This window comes from Perognathus longimembris, chromosome 26 (genome assembly GCF_023159225.1).
Source record: "Perognathus longimembris pacificus isolate PPM17 chromosome 26, ASM2315922v1, whole genome shotgun sequence".
NCBI lineage: Eukaryota > Metazoa > Chordata > Mammalia > Rodentia > Heteromyidae > Perognathus > Perognathus longimembris.
Window position 1 is genome coordinate 6004615 of NC_063186.1, and position 19885 is coordinate 6024499.

The following is a 19885-nucleotide window of genomic DNA, read 5'->3' on the forward strand; positions in this document are numbered from 1 at the left end:
TTGCATAAATGGTTGAGAACAGAGGTAGCCAATACTCCAGGGAGTATTAGAGATATCAGTGGTAACAATACCATTTCCCGACTCTTTACCACACACTGAGCTAAGCCCTTGAAGGTATTGCTTTATACTTGTATACTGTATTGCTTTATACTTGTTATAGGGAATTCCCATCAGGCATCTGGTGCCAATTTATGGCAGGAAGTCGGTCTAACGGTGGGCTACCCTCAAAAGCAACAGCACAGGCCCTAAGTTCAAGTCTTGGTACTGGTACACTCGTGTGTACATATACCCACACACTCACACTCAAGTGGAGCTAAAGGACCCAACATACAAAAATGTCTGTGCAAGGGCTGGGAATGTAGCTCACTGGTAGAGTGCTTGCCTAGCATGCATGAAGTCCTGGGTTCGATTCCTCAGCACCATATACACACACAAAAAATGCCAGAGCTGGGAATATGGCCAAGTGGCAACAGTGCTTGCCTTATATACATGAAGCCCTGGGTTTGATTCCTCGGCACCACATGTATGGAAAAAGCCAGAAGTGGCGCTGTGGCTCAAGTGGTAGAGTGCTAGCCTTGAGCAAAAGAAGCTCAGGGACAGTGACCAGGCCCTGAGTTCAAACCCTAGGACTGATACACACACACACACACACACACACACACACACACACACACACACGAAAGGAAATGTCTGTGCTCTCGGTATTGCTGTTGTGTGAGGAATCAAACCCTTTGAAGAAGGGGGTTGGGTTGGGTTGGGTCGCTGAGATTTTTCTCTGCCATAGATTTTTGTTTGTTTGTTTTGCCAGTCCTGGGGCTTGAACTCAGGGCCTCAGCACCATCCCTGAGCTTCTTTCTGCTCAAGGCTAGCGCTCTAGGGCTGGGGATATGGCCTAGTGGCAAGAGTACCTGCCTCATATACATGAGGCCCTGGGTTCGATTCCCCAGCACCACATATACAGAAAATGGCCAGAAGTGGCGCTGTGGCTCAAGTGGCAGAGTGCTAGCCTTGAGCAAAAAGAAGCCAGGGACAGTGCTCAGGCCCTGAGTCCAAGCCCCAGGACTGGCAAAAAAAAAGAAAGAAAGAAAGAAAGAAAGACTAGCGCTCTACCACTTGAGCCACAGCGCCACTTTCCAGCTTTTCTGACAGTTAATTGGAAATGAGAGTTCGCCAGACATTCCTTCCCCGGGCTGGCTTTGAACTGTGATCCCCAGATCTCAGCCTCATGAGTAGCTGGGATGATGGGAGCCACCAGCACCAGGCTGAGAGATGTCATAAGACACGACATAAGATGGAAACACTAAAGGAGAAGCTCAAATGAACTTATTGGAACTGACGAAATTCGCTTGGATAGACGAATCACTGGTAGACTAGATAGAACAACTCCCAGATGGAGAGATAAAACTGGTAACCCAGAAAATGGGCAAAGGGCCCATACCAAAGATCAAGACGTGCCAGCTAATAAAAACAAGAGTCCAGTGAGAACAGACCGAACACCGGCAGAGGCACCCCACCCGAGTGGCCCTTTAGCCGGCACCCTGAGCCTATGGAAAAGTATGCAGCCCGAACACGTTGTTCAGGAAGTGGAAAGGTGCAATTCAACTGCTGGCAGACACCCATGGGATCGCAGCTGAGGACGTGCAACAGAGCAAAGTATTACTGGGAATGTGGGCTGCTGCTTCTGCTTTGGAAAACGGCTGTGCTAGCCCCCAAAGCTGAACCCGCATCTACCTGCCTGCCTCTGGCCCTGAAGTTCTCCTTCCCTCTATATCAAGGGGATTGTGCCTCCACGTTGGTAGTTCCAAGCTCAGCGATACAACACGAACATCCTCACAACACGCACCCTACAGGGCTGTGGGAATCAATAACCCAGACTTACATATTGCATATGAATGAGTCTCCCACGATTACCAACAGCAAACAACAAGAATGAAAGCACGCAAGCCACCACAGTTCCATCTCCATCAAGATCAAGGTCAAGGTCAAGGCGGGCCACGCTCAGTTGGTTCATTGGCGTTGGAGCCTCATAGACTTCTTTTCTGCCTGGGCTAGCTTCAAACTGTGATCCTGTATATCTGAGATTCCCTAATAGTTAGGATGGCAGGTGTGAGCCACCAGCACCCGGTTTAGGATTTTTGTTGTTAAGTTTTTCTTACATCTCGCTGTGTGTACCACTCACTGTTCAAAATGGTGTAATTAATATTAACTCGGTAACCATGTTATGTATTCCTTCACCCTACTGGGCACTTATAATAATGACCTCTTTACAGGTGCCAGGTGGTGAGTCCTCAGTTCTCACATGAGCTCCTCATTGAGGGGGGGGGGGCCGGGCTTAGCAGCAGCTGTTCCTTCCGGTCACATCTGGAAGAAGGTGAAGCCACTTGCTAAGTCGATGGCCAAGTTGGGAAGCAGATCCAGGTGCCGGGTCACTGCAGAGCAGGAAGCTGTGGGCTCGGGGGGGAATCACTGACAACCTCCTCGCCTCGCGGGGCCAGCCGACGCGTGAAGCGTCCCCGTTCTCAGGCTGGCCTGAGCGGTGGGCACTCCGCAGCCCTCCTTCCAAATCAGCTCCTCGCTATCCTGGAGGCTGAGATCTGAGGGTGGGGCTTTGAAGCCAGCCCCGGCGGGGACATCCATGAGACTATCTCCAGTTAACCAAACAACAAAAAAAAAGGTGGACGTACAGCGCGTGGCTCAAGAGGTAGAGCACCAGTCTTAAGCAGGAACCCAGTCTCTCAATATATGGCCTAGGTTGAACCCTATAGAATTGTCCCCCACTTCCACTGTCAGTCAAAAATAACTGACATGCCAGGCCAGGGGGGCGCACACCTGTAAATCCTAGCTCCTCGGGAGGCTTGAGATCGGAGGATCGAAGCCGGCCCAGGCAGGGAAGTCTGTGAAACTCTTATCTAGATACAAGGAACCAGCAAAAACAAAAAAAATCTGGAAGAGACGCTGTGGTGCAATTGGCAGAGCACCGGTGCTGAGTGAAAAAGCGCTAAGGAACAGCACCCAGGCCCTGAGTTCAAGCCCCGGGACTGGCGCACACGTACACACACACACACACACACACACACACACACACTAGTTGACACTATTCCATCCGGCGCTGTTCTCCTCGCTCTCAGACCCCTTGGGAAAGGGACTGGGGGAGGCGTGACCCCTTGCTGGTGCTCCATAGCCAATGCAAAGCGGGAGGTGGGGGGCGGAGGCGAAGGAGGGGCGCCCCAAGCTACACCCCACAATCTCCCATCTCCATGGGGGTGCCTTCCTCCCCCTTCCCACACCTCCGGCCAGCCAGGCTGGGTGGGGCTGGGCTGCCCCATCATCCATTTACCAGCCACGCCCCTTTGAAGGGCTGCGCCCCGCAGTTAATGAGATTAGCAATTAAAAGGCGGGCGAGTGGTGGTGGTGCTGGTGGTGGAGGTGGTGGTGGTGGTGGTGGCTGCCGGCGCACACGCGGGCCCTGGGCCACCCTCGGGCTGAGCTGAGGACAGACACGGGGGGCTCGCCATGGAGAAAGCCCGGCCGCAGTGGGATAACTCACTGCAGTTCGTGTTCGCCTGCATCTCCTACGCCGTGGGCCTGGGCAATGTGTGGCGCTTCCCCTACCTGTGCCAGATGTACGGCGGAGGTGAGTGCGGGGCGGGGAGGGGGGGGGGGAGGGAGGGCGGGGGGAGGGGGGACAAATTGCCTTGCTGGAGCCTGGAGTCCAGATTTACTGACAAGCCTCCCCCCCCCATGCTGAGTCTCTGGCTATCAATGATTAGCCCCCAAATTGCAAATCCCCCCCCCACTATCCCATGCCTCCCCACCCCACCCCCACTTCGCACAACTCCTTACCCACCTCTGTCAGGCCAAGGGGCCAAGGGTTTGACTTGATAAAGTTCAGGATCGCAGCATTAAAGAGTAAACGGGGGAAACTGTCATCCACCGGCATTCAGGTCGCAAAGTCAGGCTTCAAGGGATCTTGGGCGATTGCTGGATGGAGAAGATCAACTTGGGGGGCGGGGTGGGGGGTGGGAGAAGAAGACAAGGGCCAAAGATCCTACATCTGGGGGAGAAAAACGTTTTTTTTTTGTTGTTTGTTTGTTTTGGGTGGCTGCGGTTGTTTGCTGGGGGTTTGTTTCCGTCCCTCTGCCCAGCCCAGCTGGGAGCGCCCGCCCGCCAGGGGCGTCAGGGCCTCGGGCCGGGGAGGGAGGGCCGGGGAGGGAGGGCCCATGAGGAAGGCGAGGTGGCAGAAGAGACTCTGAGTGTCCCACCAGCTAGAATAGGAAGAATTCCGGTGGAAGGCAGAAAATACAAGTGTAGTCACTTCCTTTTTTTTTTTTTTTTTAAAAAAAAAAACAACTCCCAAAACAAAAAGCCCACCAGAAGTGTCCTCCACGAAAGGGGAATGCTTCATGAAAGCTCTTGGAGAAGATAAAGTTTTCATATGACTTTATCTGAATCTGTTCTTCACATCATGTATTAAGTGGGAAGCAGAGGCGGTGAGGCTCAAAGCTGTATCAAGCAGATAGGCATTGAAGCAGTTACTCTGAATAATAATATGCACAGAACAGTGAATGGGAGGAAAATACCAAAGTGTTGACAGTAGCTACCCCTGGATGGGTTTTCTATGCCTTGTATTGTGTGTGTGTGTGTGTGTGTGTGTGTGTGTGTGTGTGTGTGTGTCCTAAAGGTTTTTTCACCATACAGGACAATGAAAGATGTTAGATCAAAGTCTTGACAAGATCGAACCCATTTAAATTTAAGAAAACCACTGGGCACCCGAGGATCGCAGTTCCCAGCCAGCCTGGGCAGGAAAGTCCACGAGACTCTTCTCTCCAAGGAACCACCAGAAAGCCAGAATTGGAGCTGTGGCTCAAAGTGATAGAGACCTAGGGACAGTGCCCAAGCCCTGAGTTCAAGACCCAGGACCAGCACAGAAAAAATAAGTTGTTGCTAGAGTCCCCTCCTCCTGCCGCCCCCCCCCACTCCCCACACACCAGCTCAAAGTTAACTCCACAAAGGCTGAGTTCGAAACCCAGTGTGTTTGTCCTTAATACTTCAATTCAGAGCACACAGACGCACCAGAATTACAGAAGGGCATCCTGTCAGGATCCCGGAGCCTGGGGTGCCCAGCCCCCAGCTGAGTCAGGGGAGCCCCTCTGCTACACGACCGCCTCCTTCCTTGTTTGTAAAGATGTCCATCCCCAACCGCGGGCACAGGTCAGGCGAATGCGCATTGAAGAGCTGCTAGGGGCCAGGCGCCGGCAGCTCCCCCACCTGTCATCATCCTAGCAACTCGGGAAGCTGAGATCTAAGGATCACAGTTCGAAGCCAGCCTGGGCAGACCAATCTGAGAGACTCTTCCATTCACTAGCCAAAAAAAAAAAAAAGTCAGAAATGGAGTGGAACACCAGTCTTGAACAGCAATGCTTGGGGAAAGCACCTAGGTTCTGAGTTCAAGCCTTAGTACTGGCGTGCGCACACACACACACACACACACACACACACACAAGAGAGTTGCTGCTGAGACCTTCTGGACTCAGGAAGAAACAGGAGAAACACCAGGGCTACTGCAGAGGACTGGAGCTGTGTGGATGGATCCACAGACAGGTGGCAGGGTACTGACTGGGAAGAGAACGGATGGGTGGCAAGGTGACTGTGTGGAGGGTAGGTCAGGAGGATGACAAGAAGAAAGACTAAACAGCTTATCCTGGCTTAGTGGGCACTTGCCACCAAGTAAGTACCTGCCCGGTACAGGTATAACCAACCCCTTATTCTCTGCTACTCCCTCTCAATCTTTTGCCCACCTCCCCCTCTGCCCCTGGCTCTTGCTGTCTATTGATGCTTCCTCCACCCGGCCAAGCAAGCCTTCAGTCAGAGACACCGGAAGGCCCATAGAGTTTCTCTGCCTCCCACTTTCCCCATCCACATAGCGCAGAGTCCTCGTAGCCAGAGGAACACGAGCAGAGAGGCTGTGCTAGGTCTGCCTTGCAAAGCAGAAAAGCAACACACACACACACACACACACACACACAATCACCTCCTAGCCTGGTGCAGGTGGCTCAGGCCTGTCATCCTAGCCACTCAGGAGGCTGAGATCTGAGGCTCACAGTTCAGAGCCAGCCCGGGTAGCAAAGTCCGGGAGACTCTTAATTCCAATGCACCAGCAAGAAGTCGGAAGTGAGGTTCAAATGGCAGAGCACCAGCCTGGAGGAAAAATAGCCGATCGATGCTAGGGACCAGTGGCTCACGCCTGTCAGCTACTCACTCGGGATGCTGAGATCTGAGGATGGTCATTGCAGTGAGCCACCAGAAAAAAAAACAGAAGCGGAGTTGTGGCTCAAAGTGGTAGAGCGCTAGCCTTACGGACAAACAGGCTCAAGGACAGCATCCAGGCCCTGAGTTCAAGCCCCATGACTGATTTTTTTTTTTTAAACCCAATTGAGAATGTAGGGCCCCGAGTTCAAGCTCCAGTATGGGCACATACACACACGGTGTCATTTCTAGACATCATCTTCCCAGCCGCCCCTCACGCTCATCAGAAGGTCTCCCCAGTCACATCAGGACAGGCTCCAGAGAGTGTGTGACCTCCTTCCAGCTACAAACAACCCCCCCCCGAAAAAAAAACAAAGAGCTTGTGTATAATAAAATGCCAAGAGCTGACTGGGCCAAAACACCTCTGAGAACCAAGCCGATTAAAGTCTCTGTTCCTTTCCTCCAGCCCCCCAAGAGTGGAGTGGAGGCAGCTGCCTAAGGAATGTTAATTCTAAGATTACCTTCAGAACAGAAACAGAAAAAAAAAAAAGGGGGGGGTTGGAAAAGAGGGGAGCAGCTGAAGGAACGTCACAAAAAAATCCTTTCTTTAAAAAAAAAAAGTCAGCAGCAGGTTAAAGTCTAAGGCAGTGAGTATTCAGGAAGAAGCTGGGGAGGCCTCAGAGGTGCCCAATGCTGGCACATAAAGGCACACAAAAGAGAGGAGGTGCTCTCTTCCCCTCCAAGCCTTGATTTGCCTTCCGAGTAATTGTGATGAGGGGCTGGGAAGGTGGCTTAGTGGTAGAGCGCTTGCCTTGCATGCATGAAGCCCTGGGTTCGATTCCTCAGCACCACATACGCAGAAAACGCCAGAAGTGGCGCTGCGGCTCAGGTGGCAGAGTGCTAGCCTTGAGCAAAAAGAAGCCAGGGACAGTGCTCAGGCCCTGAGTCCACACCCCAGGACTGGCAAAAAAAAAAAAAAAAAAAAAAAAAAAAAGTGTTATGATAGAGGTGATGGATAGAAGAGTTCTAGTTCTGTAGTTCTAGTTCTGTACGTCATTGCTTTTTGGACATTGTCCCCCTTCCCTCGCTCTCTCCCAGTTTTTCCCTCCCATCTCCACCCACAAGTCATGTAGTTCATTTTCTACATAGCGTCCTGCATCTGTTCCCCCTCGGTCCCTCCATTTCTGTGCCCCCCCCACCTACTCCCCCAAAGACAGAGAAACCAACAGGACAAAAAGAGAAAAAAACAAAACAAAACAAAAAAAGCAACAAAGAACCATACCCTGTTCTTCCCATTTCCTGGACCTCTAAATATTCTTGCTTCGGACAGCAAATTGGTTCCAGAAAGAAAGACCTTGAAATGTGAAATCTGATGCCCTTGAGATGTGAAATTGTATCGACAGGATCATATTACAGATCCAAAGGTTGCCTTCTGATTGTTTACCTGAGGGGGCCATAAATCATTTCATTATAATATTGCCTGATATACATCAAATCTAATCTTGAGCAATATACATGGTGTCTAATCTTGCCTGATAGACATCTTATCCAATACGGACACCAAAGAAAACCAAAAGTTAAAAGTGAAATAAAACGAAACAAAACGGGTGCCAATGGCTCACGCCTGTTATCCTGGCTACTCAGGAGACAGGGATCTGAGGCTCACAGGTCAGAGGCAGCTTGGGCAGGAAAGTCCAGGAGACTCTTGTCTCCAATGAACCAGGAAAAAGCTAGAAGTAGAACTGTGTGGCTGAAGTGGTAGAGCGGAAAAATCCAAGGGACAGGGCCAGGGCTCTGAGTTCAAACCCCAATACTGGCATGCATGCGCACACACGTACGTACACACACACACACACACACACACACAGTGACTTGAAAACAACAATAATTCATCATTTCTCTCAGTTCTGTGGGTCACTTGAGCAGCTTGATGGCTGGCATCTGGCCTTGCCCCCAAGGCTGAAGGTCTCTCCTCTGGCACTTGGGGCAGTTGGCTGGGGGGGGGCAAGGGGGGCTTCCCACGGTCCTCCTGCTCATGATCTCCCATCCTGAGGAGCCTGGATGGGCTCCTCTTTGTGAGTCTCCGGGTCACACTCCAAGGAGATGAAGGCTACAGATACAAAGCGTCCTGAGGTGTGGATTCTGGAACAAACCCATATAGCATCCTTTCCATCACCTTCCGCCAGGAAAAGCAAGCCCCCGAGGCCCGCCCAGAGCCGCAGGGAGGGAGAGAAATCCTGCCTCTTTGTGAGAAGAGTGCTGAAGGCTGAGTGACCGTATCGCATCCTCCTAGTAGGCTCCATCACACTACTTACTTTTCTTCTGTCTAATTCGAGATAAAGAGTCTCACGGACTTTCCTGCCCTGGCTGGCTTCGAACCTGGATCCACAGAGCTCAGTCTTCTGAGTAGCTGGGGTGACAGGTGGGAGACACCCAATGCCCGGCAAATGGTTTTGTTTTATTGAGATGTATTTACTTAGAGCAGTTTCCCCTTACCTTGGTCAGTGATGAGTGGGACAGAGGTTCTCTCCCTGTGGTTTTGCCTTTTTTTTTTTTTTTGGCCAGTCCTGGGCCTTGGACTCAGGGCCTGAGCACCGTCCCTGGCTTCTTCACGCTCAAGGCTAGCACTCTGCCACTTGAGCCACAGCGCCGCTTCTGGCCGTTTTCTGTATATGTGATGCTGGGGAATCGAACCTAGGGCCTTGTGTATCCGAGGCAGGCACTCTTGCCACTAGGCCATATCCCCAGCCCCTGGTTTTGCCTTTTCCAAACGTAAATGAAGTCATCTAGTTCATAGCATTTTGGGTCGGGCACCTCTCACTTAATGTAATGATTTATTGGTTGGGAATATCAATTGTTCCTTTTTACTGGTTGGGTAGTGTTCTGTTGTACAGATACACTGGACTCTGTTCATTCGTTTGCTTGCCGAAGTGTTTGGTCATGTCCAGTGTGGAGCAAGGATGAATAGAGCCTCAATAAATATTTGCAGATAGGTCATAGGTAAACATCAGTAAATAAATACTCAGGAATGCCTTTGCTGGACTTCATGAGAAGTGTATATAACTTTATAAGAATACACCAGGCTGGACGCTGGTGGCTCACGCCTGTCATCCTAGCTACTCAGGAGGCTGAGAGCTGAGGGTCGCAGTTCAAAGCCAGCCTGGCAGAAAAAGCCATGAGAATTTTCTCTCCAAAGAACCAGCAAAAAGCCAAGGAGTGGAGGTGTGGCTCAAAGGGTAGAGCACCAGCCTTGAATAAAAAAAAAAAAAAGCCAGAGTGTGAGGTCCTGAGAGCTCCAGTCCCCTTGTCGATGCACAAAACCAAAAAGAATGGCAGGGCACCTCTCCTGAGCGGTGGGATTTGTTGGCGTCTGGAGGAGGCTTACAGCCTCCCATGTTGCCATCGAGTCTTGGATTTTTCACCTGACCCCAGGCGGCAGGCGGGCAGGTAGGACCTGTCAGAGAGGAGCCCAGTGACCACAGGGCTTGCCGAGCGTACCGTAGTTACTGTTTGACACACGGAGTGAAAGGAAGATTCTTTCATAACCTCAAGGACTGGACAGTTGTCCCGGGAATAGCCACTCTCGAGGGAGCCACAGAGCAGCTCAGTCCTTTGGCGTGGAAAGAAACCGGTAGATGGCAGAAAGACATCTCTGAGAAGGGAAAGGAGGCGTTCAGCTTGGAGGGAGAAGAGGAACGGCCCGTTAGGGGCCCACCCTCGTATGAGGACAGCTGGACAGGCCAGCCTAGGGGTGTAGGAGCCCTCTCTCCCCCTTTCACAGCTCCCGCTAGCACCTCTGGTCCAGCTATTCTGTTTCTGGGATATGTGCTCCCAGGTTGAAGCACACAGGACTGGACGCTGGTGGCTCACGCCTGCCATCCTAGCTTCTCAGGAGGCTGAGATCTGAGGATTGTGGTTCAAAGCCAGCCCAGGCAGAAAAGTCCCTGTAAGACTCCAATGAACCAGTCAAAAACGGAAGGGGCCCTGTGGCTCAAGTAGTAGAGCTCTAGCATTGAGCACAAAGAGGCCCAGGGGCAGCACCCAGGCCCTGAGTTCAAGCCCCACAACTGACAAAAAAAAAAAAAAGATGAAGGGGAAGCTGGCAGGGGATGGATGGATGGATGGATAATGCACGTGTGGATGGATAAATGGTACATGGATGGTTGGTGGGTGATTAACAGACAATGGATAGATGAATTGATGGATGGATACAGGATGGATGGACGCACGGACAAGGGGTAGATGGATGATGGATGGATGGACCGGCAGGTGAGCGGCATATAGATGGATAAGAGAAACAACAGATGGATCATGTGTGGAGTGGGAAACCTGCGGGGAGAGAAACGGAAGTGGAGTGGAGTGATTTCCAGGGCAGGTGGAGGGGAGGTGGAAAGGCGTGCCGAAGGAAGGGTGGAGGCAGAGGGCAGATGGGGGGCAGAGCGAGGCGCTCATCACCTCTGGACGCCCTCAGGCAGCTTCCTGGTCCCCTACGTCATCATGCTGTTCGTGGAGGGAATGCCGCTCATGTACCTGGAGCTGGCCGTGGGGCAGCGCATGCGGCAGGGCAGCCTCGGCACCTGGAGGACCGTCAGCCCCTACCTCGGCGGAGTCGGTACGTGGGCCCTCCGGTCCCCTCCCAGACAGAGACTCCCTTAGTGTTCCCAGGGCTGCAGGCAGGTAAGGGTGGGAATCCACCACACTGCGGAGGGAGCGCACACAATTCAGTAGATTACCAGCCAAAGAATGGGGCCAGTGTGGGCTAGGATTGTGACCCACAGGGCAGCTCCTGGGGATCCCACGCCCCAAACCTCCTCTTCTCTGGGCTTGGGGAGTGGAAGGGGGGAACTGACTGCTCAGCACAGTCCGCCATCTGGGGACACAGACACAGACACACACACACACACAGGATCTAGTGTCATCAATGGCTACCATCAGTTTCGTCCATTCTTCCTACCCCAGAAAAGGAGGCAGTCCCTGCAGGGGTGTCCTGGGATGAGGGGTGTCCTGGGATGGGGTGACGGGCCCCACCCACATCCAGTCCTCAGCGCGGTCCTCCGCTTCCTCACAGGCGTCGCTAGCATGGTGGTCGCCTTCTTCGTCTCCACGTACTACAACATCATCAACGCCTGGGGCTTCTGGTACCTCTTCCACTCCTTCCAGGTGAGCCCACGACCTGGCCAGAGCAGGAGCAAGCGAGCGAGAAGATGTCGGGCTGCCCGCGTAGGGATATGGGTGGGAAGGGAGGGTGCCACCCTCTGGGGGAGCCGGCAAGTGACAGGAGGTTATAGGGCTTGAACTCGGAGCCTGGGCGCTGTCCCTGAGCTCTTTCACTCGAGGCTAGTGCTCTACCACATTGAGCCACAAAGCTCTGCTTCTGGTTTTCTGGTGGTTCGTGGGAGATCAGATTCTCACGGACTTTCCTGTCCTAGCTAACCTTGAACCCAGATCCCTAGATCTTGGCCTCCTGAGTCACTAGGATGGCAGGCATGAGCTACTGGCACCTGGTTGAGACTCCTATCTCTAAGTAACCACCACAAAGCCAGAAATGGAGCTGTGGGTCAAGTGGTAGAGAGCTAGCTTTGAGTGAAAAAGCTAAGGGACGGCACTCGGGCCCTGAGTTCAAGACCCAATATTCACACACACACACATACACACTCACACATATACACACACATGCACACACACACACGGCATTTTATGTAGCCGGTTAGGGAAGCACATTTGCCTTTCTCTGATTGATTTGGATTAAGTAAAAATAAGGACTCTAGATTACCCGGCCAGGCTCTGCCTTGGACTGTGGTTTGAGGTCCCAGGCTGGCTGCTGCAGAGAAGGTAGAGTCAGAAGCGTGTTGTCAGAGCTGGCTGTTGCGCATCTGATAACACTGCCTTTCAGACCCATAGCAGAGCTCAGGAGTCCGCAGAAAACCCGCGCAGGAGGGCCATGAGGAAGAACACTCCGTAAGCAGTCAGTGAGAGTAGAGCTCTGAATAAGTGAGCTTTATATGACTGTACTGAGAAACTTGGTGGCAGCCGACGCGCCAACACAGGTTTATTTAGCTCATGGTGTGAAAGGATTTAGAGTCTTAGATCAGATGACTGTTGTCTAGATCATCTGGTGGTTTGGCCCGGCATTTGGCAGTGTACCATGGTCTAGTATCATGGGGGGGGAAGGAAGGGGGGGCATTCCGGGCACTTCCCATCCTCCCCTCCAACCTTCCTTCTCACTCTCCACCTCTCTTCTGCTGCCTGTGTGATCGCAAAGGACCCCCTACCGTGGTCTGTCTGCCCACTGAATGGAAACCACACGGGCTACGAGGAGGAGTGCGAGAAGGCTTCGTCCACGCAGTACTTCTGGTACAGGAAAACTCTCAACATCTCGCCGTCCATCCAGGAGAGCGGGGCCGTGCAGTGGGAGCCGGTGCTCTGCCTCGTCCTGGCCTGGCTGATGGTGTATCTGTGCATCCTGCGGGGGACCGAGTCCACTGGCAAGGTGGGTTGGGCAGCGTGAAGGGCCCCGGCCTGGGCTTCTTCTGTGTGTGTGGTGCTGAGGAATGGAACCCAGAGCTTCGTGCGTGCTAGGCCAGCGCTCTACCGCTAAGCCACCTTCCCAACCCTCTGCTTCTTTTTCTTTTTAAAATGGTGGTGGTAAGAAACCTAGGCACCCATGTCTAAGAGGCCAGCCTAGCGAGTGGGTGTCCCAACAGGCTGACGATGCCTCTTCCGCCGCCTGGTCCCTGAAATACACCGGATGTGGGTGGCACTTCCGGGGACACATCCGCTCCCCACCCAGAGACTGACGCTGCCCTCTGGATTCCCACAGGTGGTCTATTTCACCGCCTTGATGCCCTACTGCGTGCTTGTCATCTACCTGATCAGAGGCCTCACGCTTCACGGAGCTACCAACGGCCTGGTGTACATGTTCACTCCCCGGGTACGGGCCGCCCCTGACATGCACTACCACCGTCGTCTTCTAGGACGGCTGGGAAGAGGGAGCCTCAAGGCTGTGATAAGGGGGTGGGGGGAATTGGGTTACCTCAATTCTAGTGCCCAGAAGCCAGTGACTGTAGCATCTTCATCAGACGCTGCAGCGGGAGTCCCCTCATTTCAGAGGCTTCCCGAGGTCAGCGCTGGAGGAAACCCACGCCTTCTAGGCCGCCCCCACTGCCCCTCTGCGTGTCAGACGCCTGCAGAGTGGGTGTGTGACTCCGAAGCTGCATCTGATGGAAGTGATGTGGCCCTGTCACATGCAGTTGAACGGCCCCCGGGGCTAAGGTGCCTCACAGGCTCCGAGGAGGGCTAAGTGGTTCCTTAGCAGGGAATTCACTAGCCCAGGCCAGGGTGAAGAGAGCTAGGCCCTAACCCAGGCCACCCTGACCACCCGTGTGCCAGGGTCAGACACCTCCCCTCTCTGGGCCTTCCTTTCCCATGGCTATGAGATCACGGGATCGAGACCAGGGCTCACCAGGCCTGTCCTCGCTGACCTTCCAGGTAGAGCAGCTGGCCAACCCCAAGACCTGGATCAACGCGGCCACGCAGATCTTCTTCTCTCTGGGCCTGGGCTTTGGCAGCCTCATCGCCTTCGCCAGCTACAACGATCCCTCCAACAACTGCCAGAAGCACGCCATCATTGTGTCCCTCATCAACAGCTCCACCTCCATCTTCGCCAGCATCGTGACCTTCTCCATCTACGGCTTCAAGGCCACCTTCAACTACGAGAACTGCTTAAACAAGTGAGTCTGGCGGTCTCGGCTGGGGCAGGTGGGTCCCCAAAGCTCTGAGCAGAAAGGGTGACTGGGGGAAAAAGGTGCATGCTCAAGAAGCTCAGGGATGGGCAAAGGCCACCGGAGCTGGGGTCCCAGAGGCAGGGCTCCATGGCAGGCTGCCATCACCAAGACAAGTCTAGGTCAACACGGACAAGCGTAGGTCTGCCACACAGGGGCGCTAGGAGTGCGGTTCTCCACGCACTGAGCAAAACGGGGCATTCGGTAAACCAAATCAGTGTCTTCCGCCACATATTCCTGTTCTCAAATGCACTCAAGACCTCCCTGGCCAAGCTCTAGCAGGTTCTACCTTCCAATCTGTGGCCACCTACCGAACTATAGGGATGTCTTGCAGAAAACAAGGAGTTTAATGGGGCAGCCAGCGCGGGTGTGGTCCCTGCTCCTGTCCGAGGCGTCCTGCAAAGCCATCCACAGTTGCCCTGTGCTTCAGAAACTCCACCGGCCCACATATTCCTCACTCACTAGGCAGGAAGGAAGCGGGGACGCCCGGCACCCAAGCTACTGAGGCTTTAGGGGCCCTTTAGGGACCATGACCTTTCTAGCAGGTCAAGGTCACGCTGATGGTCTGCTCTGCAGGGTGATCCTGCTGCTGACCAATTCTTTTGACCTTGAAGATGGCTCTGTGACAGCCAGCAACCTGGAGCAGGTGAAGGACTACCTGGCCTCCGCTCACCCGAGCACGTACAAGGAGGTGCTCCCACACCTTAAGAACTGCAGCCTGGAGTCGGAGCTGGACACGGTAAGGGGCCGGGACGGGCGGCGATCGCCCCTCGTCACCACGTGACAGAGACCCCGGAGAGCGGCTTCTCTCGATGACCGTCGGGAAGCTGAGTTCTCTCCCTGCAGATGGGAAACCAGAGAGTCAACCACATTGTTCGGGAATTCTGTTTGTTCTAAGACTCTGCTGGGTTCTTTGGCCTGGGCGCTGTCCCTGAGCTTTGTCGCTCAAGGCTAGCGCTCCACCACTGAGCCACCACTTCTGGTTTTCTGGTGGATCGTTGGAAACAAAAGTCCCGTGGATGTTTCTGCCCAGGCTGGCTTTGAACCACGATCCTCAGATCTAGAATGACAGGCTCCCATTTCCAATCAGTCCTGTTGGTCCAGGGCTGGCGGAAGAAACAGGCTCAGAACCTGGCTGCTCATGGCCACTTCCAAGGTCCCCTGCAAGATGCTTAGCACTTGATGTGTTAGACCGTCGGCCCCTCGGGTGTCTAACTGGTCTCTTCCTCGCGGCGAGCAGGCCGTCCAGGGCACGGGCCTGGCCTTCATCGTCTATACGGAGGCCATTAAGAACATGGAGGTGTCCCAGCTGTGGTCGGTGCTCTATTTCTTCATGCTGTTGCTGCTGGGCATGGGCAGCATGCTGGGGAACACGGCGGCCATCCTCACCCCTCTGACCGACAGCAAGGTCATTTCCAGATACCTGCCCAAGGAGGTCATCTCAGGTGAGTGGGTGGGGGAGCCGGGGGGAGGGGGGAGGAAGGAAAGACGGCCAAGATGGCCGCCGAGTGTGGTTGAAGGGGGAAGGAAAAAGGTGGGGTTGTCAGGTGGCTGAGCAGGCGGTCTCGCGCCCCAGGTCTCGTGTGCCTCATCAGCTGTGCCATCGGCCTGCTGTTCACCATGGAGGCCGGGAGCTACTGGTTTGACATCTTCAATGACTACTCGGCCACGCTGTCGGTGCTGCTGGTGGTGCTGGTGGAGATCATCGCCGTGTGTTACGTGTATGGGCTGAGGAGGTGAGCGGCCGGGCGGGGGGGCGGGGGGACACGGGCGTGGGCACGCACGCGCCCCACAAAGCCGGCACCCGTCCTCAACCTGCGGCTTGGCGCCCAGCGGTCAAAGGTCATTCCTCGTCTTCAGATCTCACCTCGTTATCTCCCACTGCCTGTCTGTCTGTCTGTCTGTCTGTCTGTCTTCATGGGACAGCTCCTTCCTCTACTGCATGTATTTTGTCCTTTTGCCTCCGGTTGACGCAATGAACCCCATGGGTGGGCTGAGCCCTCTAGGCACTAGATGGCTTGGCCATCACTCGGTGCGAGGTGGGGAGAGACCGGCTGACACTCTTAGCGGACAAGCAAGTCCTAGTAGGGGACAGGGCCCCGTGGGTCACTGAGGGATCTCCGGCGGTCGGTTCACTTTGGTAAGCTGTGAGCTCAAGGGGTGTCTTTCCTTTAGGACTCTCGGCACCTGGAAGTGTGGTAACTTGAAGCATTTCCTAACCCTACTTGGGCTTTTTATCTTCTTTTTTTTCCTACCTCGCCTTCCACACTTACATTTGGGAAACCGTAGAGGTAGGGGGGCCCCATGCACGGGGTGTCACTGCAGAGGGGGCACAAGCCCATCAAAGGGGTGTGGTGGGAAGTGATGGGAGAGATGTCTGGATGCAGTTTGATGGTGGCGCAGAGGGCCGTCCGCTTGCTTGAGGGGGACACTGCCCTCTAGTGGCCATTCCGAGTGGTGTCACCCGCAAGGGCGCGAAGTGTTCGCGTTGCCCACCGGAGCCTCTGGGGCCTGGCTGGGGCTTATCATCTGGCTTGGTGATCTGGACAGCCGGTGACAGCCAGCTCCCATTTCTGACACCTGGGCAGTAAATCCATCAGGCTAGTCAACCTTTCTGTGGGGAAACGGATGCTACTGTGTCATTGCCAGGCAAGAGACTCGAGTGAGGAAGGGGAAGGGAATGGGGCCAGGGTGGGAACGGAGCTCTCGCTCTCGCTCTTCTCAACCTGCTCCTTCAGGTTGGCCTTGGGCATCAAACAGGGACTCAGGGATGGGGTTCCTGTCACACGAGTGGCACCCAGAATAGAATTTTCCTAGGTGAAAGTTGTTAGGTAAAACTAGACCTTCAGTGCTCCCCTCCCCCCGCCCCCCCCCACACACACCGACTCCTTGCACCATGAATAACCCAGACCTTCTCTCCATGTGGTCCAAATAGGTTTGAAAGTGACCTTCAAGCCACCACAGGCCGGGCGCTCAACTGGTACTGGAAGGCCATGTGGGCCTGCGTGAGTCCGCTGCTCATCGTCGGCCTCTTTTTCTTCTATGTGACCGACTACATCCTCACAGGAACCCTGCAGTACCAAGCCTGGGACGCCACCCAGGTACCTCGGGTCCCGGGCTGAGCCTCCCGGGGTGGAGTGGGGCTTTCCCTGCACCCCGTCCCCACGGAGGCCCTCCTCGGCCCCGGCCCCGCGTGTCAGGGCTTCCGCATTGGACGAAAGGGACACAAAGCGTTCCCACCGCCACAGAAAGTCCTGATGTCTAGCCTGGCACTGGTGGCTCATGCCCATCGTGCTAGCTTCTCAGGAGGCTGAGATCTGAGGGTCACAGTTCAAAGCCAGGCTGGATGCCTGTGAGATTCTTATCTCCAAATAACTACCAAAAAAAAAAAAAAGCCCAACATCCTGCCTCAAATGCCAGTTCATGTCTCATGGCTCTCTCTCTCTCTCTCGCTCTCTCTCACACACGCATGCACAAAAAAGTTCTGATTTCGACTAAAGTGGCCCTGTGCGTGCGTGTCCTGGGTGATCAAGCCTCTGGCGCCCCCGTGTGGCCGTTCCTCACGGGCAGCTCCACACACGGGGTGATTTCCCAGCATGCCTGCTGGGAACCACAGGGCTGAGGGTGAAGCCAGAGCTACGGAGGGTCCGCTCCATAGGTCTCTTCCCCACTTGACGTGGCCGGTCGCCCTGGCAGGCCGCCATCACAGAAGGACGGGTGGGAAGGTTCCTCCTCCTCACGCTCAGTCTCTGCTTTTCAGGGGCGGCTGGTGACGAAGGATTACCCCCCGCAGGCGCTGGCCGTCATCGGGCTGCTGGTGGCCTCCTCCACCATGTGTATCCCCCTGGTGGCCCTGGGGACTTTCTTCAGGCACCGATTCAGGAGGGGAGGCTCAGCCCCCGTGGCCTGAGATCTGGACCCCCCCCCTCCACCCCCCCAGACCAGTCAACAGCCACTCACCTTTTCACTACTGTCCAGAAGCTGGAGGGTTGGTGTTTGTTCTCCAAAGTCCTCAGCCTGCCAGGAACCTGGCCCATGAAGGAGGATGAGGAAGAAGGGGTGAAGGAAGAGGGCTCTGTCCAGAGAAAACCCACGCTCCTCAGGAAGACGCTGCTCGCCCCCTGCCGGCCCAAGGCCACACCAGGCAGCTTCCAAGGTCATCAAGGGTGAAGGCCCATCTTGAAGATAACTGTGCCCTTCATTCTAGAAAGAAGAAAACAACATATTCCAAGAATTAAGGTACCACGTGAGCTGAAGTCTGACAATCATCCTTACCACGCAAAACTTGAGCAATCTGGGATGTTGCTGGAGGGAACACCAAAATATCAGAAGGCAATTGTTTTTGAGATCGGTGTCAGGAGTTTCTGAACTATCCAAGGTGACATCTTTGACTATGGTTGGGGTCAGATTAATTGTCTTTTCCTTGTTTTAAGTCGCGGTCAATGTGCAATTTCCCTATCTACCTTCTCCTAAATGCTTTCGGGACTGACAGGCCATGAAGGAAGACCTTCATTTAGGACTGCCAAAGGAGTCAGCTTTCTCTAATTTAAATTCACCAGGACCAATTTTCGCCGTAAAAAGTTTCCCCCAGCTAGAGTTTTCAAGCCACAGGAAGAGTTGTACAGATCCTGCCTTGCATGGGGTCCCAGTGCCTTGCGAAGTGCCAGAAATTTCTGTGAGAATAACAGACCGGAGCCAACTTCCCCATAGACTGAATGCTAATATTTGGACATTGTAGCCAACAAATGTCACTTGGGAACCAACTTTAAATTATTTATGTATGCGTAGGAAAGTTTTCTAAAATGTACATAAATCGCACACAGAGTCTTGTCACTGAAGATAGTCTATATTTATGATTGTAGCATTAACCCATCAGAGAATGTCTTTTTTTTTTTTTACTGCAATAAAGTGGGTCAAGGTTACCCTAAAATGATAAGAGTCCCTTCCTGCCTTAATGTTCTGTGCTTTGCTGACCTTGTGCGATTCAGAAGTTTCTCAGTTTCTCAGGGGTATATATTTATACAGGTCTCCCAGAAGACACTTAAATGCTCACTTGGGACACTTACACCAGACACATGGGGTTTTCTTCTTCCTCAAGCTATGATCTTATTCGCAGCAAAATCAGACATTACAAGAGTCCTTCTGCTGGGCACACAGTTGGCCCTCGGTCCATCCTGGCCCTTGACTTCCCCCGCCCTGGTCCCCAGGCTGCTCCTCCAAGTGGACTATGAGCCGGAACCGGACACCCCTTCATGCAGCCGTACACTGCCATCCTAGCTACTCAGGAGGCTCAGCTCTGAGGATCAAGGTTCAAAGCCAGTCTGGGCAGGAAAGTCCATGAGACTCTTATCTCCGATGAACCACTCAGAAAACCAGAAGCAGCACTGCGGCTCAAGTGGTAGAGCGCTAGCCTTGAACTGAAGAGCTCAGGGACAGCGCCCAGGCCCTGAGTTCAAGCCCCTGGACCGACCAAAAAAAAAATAAAATAAAATAAAGAAGAAGAAAGAAATTAAAAAGTAGAGAATATTTCTTAAAAGTCCTCAGCCCTTCCAAGAAAAGTGCTGGAGTATGGGCTTTATCTTGCAGGGGAGGGGAAGCCCCAGCAGTGACCTATGAACCACAGGATCACCGAGATGAGCAAATGATTGAAACTTGCAGGATCCACCTGGCTAGTGAGGTCAAATCCTGGACCCCTGGCACAGGCTTACTGGTCAACACTTGGTTCAGTCCAGAAATTAGAGACCGGAACCCCACCGGCTTTCTGCACAGAGCTGTTTTGAGATTGACCAGGGCACGGGAGGGCCCGGCCCAGGGAAGCTTTCTTCCCTAGGCCAGAGCAGGACTCTCAGAAGATGGGA

At 53.8% G+C, this 19885-nt stretch overlaps 1 protein-coding gene across 1 annotated transcript; it reads left to right on the forward strand.

Moving 5' to 3' along the window:
• Positions 1-3445: 3445 nt before the first annotated feature.
• LOC125342611 (sodium- and chloride-dependent transporter XTRP3) lies at positions 3446-18960 on the forward strand. Its single transcript, XM_048334897.1, has 11 exons — positions 3446-3634; positions 10718-10858; positions 11315-11406; positions 12509-12736; positions 13067-13177; positions 13735-13976; positions 14604-14766; positions 15268-15472; positions 15604-15763; positions 16963-17128; positions 17788-18960. The coding sequence occupies exons 1-11, from the start codon at positions 3514-3516 to the stop codon at positions 17935-17937; spliced, it is 1779 nt and encodes a 592-aa protein (XP_048190854.1). The 5' UTR covers positions 3446-3513; the 3' UTR covers positions 17938-18960.
• Positions 18961-19885: the final 925 nt, after the last annotated feature.

Coding starts and splice junctions, on each gene's coding strand:
- LOC125342611 (XM_048334897.1), top strand. CDS start 3,514: ATGGAGAAAGCCCGGCCGCAGTGGGATAACTCACTGCAGTTCGTGTTC. Junction 15,764..16,962: donor TACGTGTATGGGCTGAGGAG/GTGAGCGGCCGG, acceptor TGGTCCAAATAG/GTTTGAAAGTGACCTTCAAG. Junction 17,129..17,787: donor AAGCCTGGGACGCCACCCAG/GTACCTCGGGTC, acceptor TCTGCTTTTCAG/GGGCGGCTGGTGACGAAGGA.